This window comes from Fistularia commersonii, chromosome 12, assembly GCF_037954325.1.
Source record: "Fistularia commersonii isolate RoL2024-O1a breed Wild chromosome 12, RoL_Fcom_v1.0, whole genome shotgun sequence".
NCBI lineage: Eukaryota > Metazoa > Chordata > Actinopteri > Syngnathiformes > Fistulariidae > Fistularia > Fistularia commersonii.
The window spans coordinates 19,552,600-19,559,154 of NC_141295.1; the positions used below are offsets into that span (position 1 = coordinate 19,552,600).

A 6,555-nucleotide genomic window follows, 5' to 3' on the forward strand; every position below is an offset into this window, starting at 1 on the left:
CCGCAATGCAGTCGGTTTATAATGTTATTTGCGGCGCTAACAGCCGATACGGACATAAAAATAAACCATGATAAAATATATACCATTACACTTTTAAGTTGAAATCGAAATGTTTTAAATGTACACAGGATTTTTGTAGAGACGAAAAAAAAGGCTGTGTTTAGAAATATATACAAAACAGCCTGTCGTGCTCTAAAACTTTAACTACAATTAAACTTTTTAGTGAAATTCCATCTTAATTCGATCTTCACTCAACTATTGGTAAAGTTAGCGTGCGTTCACCCGCACCGGAAACACGTGTTCGGCGCCTGACATGAAACCCCGGCGGCGGCGTTTTACTTTGAAAAATGACCGGAAGTCGCCGTGGCTGAGCGGCCGCGGGTTTGGAGGCTCCTGCCTTGTTTTTCTCTTTTCCAACTTTTCGCAACAGGCGAGCGGCGGCCGGTTACCGGAGGCGGGGCGACGGCCGTGTTTTTCGGGTTGCTTCTTTACCGGAATCCGACCGAGAAAGAGGAACCGACTCCCGGGACCGGGCGGGCGGGCGGCTGCCGACCGTGTGACCGTCACCGCGGACCGGGAGGGACTCTCGTCCCTCCGGGAAGTTTCCTCCGGTCCGGTTCCGACGGGAGGAAGCGGAGGCCCGGCCCGGGCGCAGGTCGCCTCTCCCCCCCCGGGCGTCAGCTGACGGCGCCGGGGCGACGTGATGCTTGATCCCGGGCTCCGGAGCGCCGCCGGCCGGATCCCCGCGGCCCCGCCGGACCGAAGATGATCGGCTCCCCGGACCTGCTGCCCTTCACCGGGACCGGGGGCTTCGGGGAGGACGAGGACCGGGACCGGGCTCTGCCGGAGGAGCTCTCCGTCCCGCTGCTCAGCCCGGCCCACCCCTGGACCTCCTCCGCCCGCTTCCACAGGGACTTCGTCCTGGTGGCGGAGTTCTCCGAGGAGGTGCGTCTTCTGGGAGAACATCTCCTGTCCGGAGGAGGACAAGAACATCTCGGTTTCACAGGGAAAAGATGAAACGCAGAGCTAAAATCAGACGAGGGAAATGAATGAGTCAAATAGTTTGAGGAGCTCATGGAATCCAGGCCTTCACACACATTAGGACATTAGACGCAGTCCTCCAGAGGAAGCGGAGGCCGATCCAGCAGTGGAACTCGCTCGTCTTATTACTACCTTCATGCTTATCGATCGATACCTTCTAATCACTGAGTCCGTCCAGCAGTACGGCTCATTTAAGCTCGTCGGTTTCTCCGCTAAAAAAGTGAAGCTTTTTTGAGGGTTGTGGATGAAGAACATCTCCTTGTCCGTCCAGGTGGGACCCAAACCCGTGCTGACCATCCCGGACGACCCGGCGGCCGTCGGCCCCTTCGACCTCAACCACTTCTCGGTGCGCATCATGTCGGTGGACTACCAGGCGTCGGGCCCCGGCCCCGGCCCCGGCCCCCCCGCGCCCTCCGGCCCCCGTCTCAACTTCAGCGAGGACTCCAAGGTGGTCCTGGGAGACTCGGCGGACGACGCCTTCGCCTACGTCCACCACCTGACCCTGTACGACCTGGAGGCGCGGGGGATGGTGCGGCCCTTCTGCATGGCCTACGTGTGCTCGGACCAGGACAAGCTGATGGAGAACTTCTGCGAGCTGTCGGCCGGGTTCTCCCAGGCCTCCGACAGCCTGAAGACCGGAAACAGACAGGCCTTTTCCCTGGAGCTGCAGAGGAAACTCCAAGAGCTCGAGTAAGTCTAGGATGCAACGCTTTAGACCGTTCGTTCTGTTTGTTTTATTCTCTGGAAAGTTGATTTTCTGCTCGGTCTTCAAAACTTGCAACAGGATGTCCTCCAGCGGCCTGCGGTCAGAAGACCCTTTGGATTCTGACGCTGCGACTGAACTCAGAAATGAAATCAGGAACTTATTTATTCCTCAACGTAAATGTAAAATACCATCAAGGTAAATAATAAAGCAAGGGTTATTTTAAGGAGACATTTAAACCCATTAAAATCTGTCACAGCGTCACCAACCGGATGCAATGATACTAATAATGATAGTAATAGTAATAATAATAATATTAATAATGCAGATTTGTTGCAGCAGCCTGGTAATTTTATTCTACTTGAATTTTTTTTTTTTTTTTTTTGCTCTCAGAAGATTTATTTACTTTTCTTTCTCACTGTCGGCTCATCGTTTGCTCAGATGTTTGCTCAGTTAGCGGATTTTCATCAAAGTCAGTGCGTTTGTTCTGGTCGTTCGTCCCACGGAGGCGGAAGCCAATAATAATAACAACAGTAAAGACATTTTGTTGAAAAAAATGAGATGTTTAGTAAAATCAGATACAGTTTCCAGAAAAAAAACATTTTAACCCAAATAGGAAGTGTGAGAGGAGACGTCAGAGTTGTAGATCCTCCTGATGTCTCGGGGAAGTGCTGCTCCGTGTCGGAGGAGATTTAATAATCGTGAGCTGCAGCTGAATGTCTGCTGACTCCTGGAGGTTGAGATGTTTTTTTTTTCCCCTCCTGGTTTAAAAAAGCAGCAGATGGATCTCCTTGCAGAGCAAAGGCTGACCGACCCAAGTAAGAACTTGACTGTTTTTCAGGTACAAGCGCTCGACGCTGCTGCAAGCAGGAAGCCCACATCGCGAGGAGGGCCGGACGGCCGACGAGCTGGAATCTGTCGAACGTGCCATCTCCACCCACAGAGACCTCCTCCGCCAGGTCACGTCCTACCCGAACAGGAAGCTCAAACAGCCGGACTTCCTGCCCTACGACCCGGCGGACTCCCTGACCGACCCCGAGGCTCCGCCGCCCGCCGATCCCGGACGCTCTTTCTCCGCCCGCCTCTCCTCGTCTTGCGGCGCCGACGGGCGCCTGAAGCCGCTGCAGGAGCTCTGCAACGACTACTTCCTGGCGCTGATGAAGGAGCAGCTCGCGCACACGGAGCGCCGTCTCCGTGGCGACAGGAGCGCGTTGCACAACGCTCATATCACGCGGCTGCTGTCCAGGCGGCTCGCGCTCACCAACTTCCTGTTCGAGCTGTGGAGCCCCGAGGCGGGAGAGGAGGAGGAGGAGGAAGGAGGCGCCGAGGCGCCGAGAGCCGCCGATGTGGAGGTATCTAACCCCAAAACGCTGGAGTCCTTCTTCTCCTGCGTTGAGGAAATCCCCATCAAACTGGTGGCGGAGGAGGAGGCTCAGGAGGTGACCTCTGACCCCGACGCGGCGCCGATCCCGACAGGAAGCGTCAGCAGCAACGACAGCATCGAAGTCCTCGGGACGGAGAAGTCTTACAGGACGCAGCAGCTCGACCCTCGGGCCGACAGCAGAGGTACGTCCAACCGCCGCACAGCTGCAACCAAAGCACAGCCATGGAGGCGGGACTCTGGGAGTCCATCAGTGGGATGCACATGGTAGATGTTTTGGAGAAGGTCAGAGAAGCCGGACTGAGATGGTTGGGTCATGGACAGATGAGAGACAGTGAATATACGTTGTGCAAAAAAAATAAAGGGAACACTTAAACAACACAATGTAACTGTGTAAGAGTGTTCCCTTTATTTTTTTGAGCAGTATTTATTGTTAGACGGATGTTGAATTGGAGGTCTGGAGGAAGACCAAGGAGAAGATTTATGGACATCGTGAGAGGGGAATGAAGTGGCTTGGTGAGAGAGGAGGAACTCGAGACTAGGGTTGAATGGTGGGAATGGACAATGGTGGATTCGTTATAGAGACCCCTGAAGGGGAAAAGCCAAAGTAAAGGAAGAATTTTTCACAGGGGTGCAGGACATGTATGACCGAGATAAAGTGATGACTGAGATGGTTTGGACATGAACACTCCTCTGTTCATGTCCAAACCATGGCGAAGATCTGGGTAGAAGGTTGCTGAAGGTGGAGCTGTCAGGCAGGAGGTCTAGAGGGCGAAGATGGGTGAACGTCATGAGAGAGGATATGAAGGTAGTTTGTTTGAGAGAGGAGGATCCAGAGAATAGGGTTAGATGGAGAAGGTGGATTCACTGTGGAGACCCTGAAGGGGAAAGGCCGAAGTAAAAGAAGAATTTGTCTAAGGGGTGCAGGACATGTATGACCGAGATAAAGTGATGACTGAGATGGTTTGGACATGAACGCTCCTCTATTCATGTCCAAACCATGGTGAAGATCTGGGTAGAAAGTGGAGCTGCCAGGCAGGAGGTCTCGAGGACGACCAAAGAGAAGATAGATGGACGTCGTGAGAGAGGATGTGAAGGTAGCCGGTGTGAGACAGGAGGATCCAGAGAATAGAGTGAGATGGAGAAGGTGGATTCCCTGTGGAGACCCTGAAGGGAAAAGCCCAAAGAAGAGAAGAAGATATGTATGAGACATTTGCTGATTCGCAGCTGCTGACCATGTCCTCCTCCCAGCAGAGACGATCAAGATGGCGGACGGGCCTCCCAGGAGGGCGGCGACAGACGGCGGCATGACACGATCGCAGGCCTACGCCAGGCGGGCCAACAGCGAGGATAGCATCGAAGTCCTGAGCACCACCGAGTCCATCTTCCCCGAAGATCTTACCGCCATCACAGAGGAGGACGTGGAGCAGCAGCCTCTGTGGAACGGGATCCAGGGCCAGGAGAGTCAACACCAAGACGCTCGGCAAGAGGAAGATCAGGACCGGACAGCAGACAACCAGGAGAAAGACGACCATCACGCAGCCGAGCCGGACGACAAGACCAGTCCGGAGAGTTCCCTCGCCAGGCCGCCAGGTAACAACCTCCTGATGTCACCTTCCTGATCCGCAAAGCATTTACAACAGCCGGCTGATTTGCGGTTGAAAAAAATCCCCGTTAAAAAGCCCTTGTTGTCATTGCGCACGCAGCCACAAGACTACAAGTCTTTGATTATGTAAAACGGCTGGAAGGCAACTTTCTGTGCCGGGTTTCGGGGATTCGAGTGTCTCCGAGCACAGCTGCGTGGAATTACTCAAGCGACGCAAATCTGCTTCCACACAAAAGACGCATCTGTAGTTTTTCTCCGTTTGCGAGAATAAAAAGGCGGTTGCCTCTCACGGCTTTTCCACGGGACCAAACATATTATTCAGAAAAAATATTTCTAATTTTTCATGAATTAAAGCGTCATTAACAATTACAATGAAAATAATTTCAAAAGGAAAAAAAAGTCTGAAGTGTCTTTCAGGCTGCCAGGCGGCAGATAATCTCCTGAATGTCTCCAAATAACAGACGGCCTTTTCAAAACTAAGAAAGGTCTTTTCATATGTGACCGTTATTTTACTTCAATGGTGCTTATTTTTCACTTTTACGGTCTCACACATCTCGATGGAACTCCATAATCAATAAATATATAAATACAAAAAAAATACCAAAAAGCAGAATTGCTGCAACTATAGAGGGATAAAGTTGATGAGCCATACAATGAAGTTATGGGAAAGAGTCGTGGAAACGAGACTGAGAGCAGAAGTCAGCATTTGTGAACAGCAGTATGGCTTCATGCCTAGGAAGAGTACTACAGATGCAGTATTTGCGTTGAGAATGCTAATAGAAAAGTACAGAGAAGGCCAGAGGGAGCTGCATTGTGTTTCTGTAGACCTAGAAAAAGCATACGCCAGGGTGCCAAGAGAGGAGCTCTGGTATTGTATGAGGAAGTCTGGAGATGCAGAGAAGTATGTTAGACTGGTGCAGGACATGTATGCTAGCTGTGAGACACTGGTACGGTGTGCTGTAGGGGTAACAGAGAAGTTCAAGGTGGAGGTGGAATGAAAGTTAGTCGCAACTAGACAGAATATATGTGTGTGAATGAGAGGAACTTCGGTGGAACGGTGAGGCTACAGGGAGTGGAGATCAAGAAGCTGGAGGATTTCAGGTACTTAGGGTCAACAGTCCAGAGCGTAGGAGAGGGTGGAAAAGAGGTGAAGAGACGGTCCAAGCTGGTTGGAATGGGTGGAGAAAAGTGTCAGGGGTGCCAAGAGATAGAAGAACATCAGCCAGAAGGAAAGGAAAGGTGGAGGAGACACTGGTGAGATGATCTACAAACACTGACAGTGACCAGAAGACAGGAGGCAGAGCTGGAGGTTGCAGAGATGAAGATGTTGAGGTTCTCTTTGGGAGCGACCAGGATGGAGAGGATCAGGAATGAGTCCATCAGAGGAACAGCACATGTTTGTTTGATGTTTTGGAGAGAAGGTCAGAGAAGGTTGGGTCATGGACAGAAGAGGGAGAGTGGATATATTGGTAGACGGATGCTGGAATTGGACCAAAGAGAAGATTGATGGACGTGGTGAGAGAGGATATGAAGGTGGTTGGTGTGAGAGAGGAGGATCCAGAGAACAGGGTTAGATGTGAAGGTTGATTCGCTGTGGAGACCCTGAAGGAAAAAGCCGAAAGGAGAAGATGAAGATCTCCTTTTAAAATGCAGTGATTCCTGACACTTTTTTCCATCCCTCGGTCGGCGCCATCGTTCACACCTTCAGGACCAACGAGCTTTCTGAGCTCTCATTAAACTGAGATTCCCGGTTCGTTTACCGGCTGATGTTCCCGCAATGTCGTGAGCAGGATTCAAAACCAACGCCGATGTGAATCCTAATTC

General features: G+C 51.6%; 1 protein-coding gene across 2 annotated transcripts in view; it reads left to right on the forward strand.

The window, feature by feature from the left end:
* The first annotated feature begins 401 nt into the window (after positions 1 to 401).
* The window catches only part of smcr8b (Smith-Magenis syndrome chromosome region, candidate 8b), a 17,441-nt gene continuing 11,287 nt past the window's right edge, over positions 402 to 6,555 (forward strand). The window contains exons 1-4 of one of the 2 annotated variants that reach the window (XM_086157586.1): positions 402 to 945; positions 1,313 to 1,731; positions 2,586 to 3,310; positions 4,377 to 4,718. In XM_086157586.1, the coding sequence (XP_086013712.1) occupies positions 766 to 945; positions 1,313 to 1,731; positions 2,586 to 3,310; positions 4,377 to 4,718 (1,666 nt within the window). In that variant the 5' untranslated portion in view covers positions 402 to 765. The remainder of the gene's footprint in view (positions 946 to 1,312; positions 1,732 to 2,585; positions 3,311 to 4,376; positions 4,719 to 6,555) is intronic. The other variant, XM_086157588.1, reaches the window with a different exon arrangement.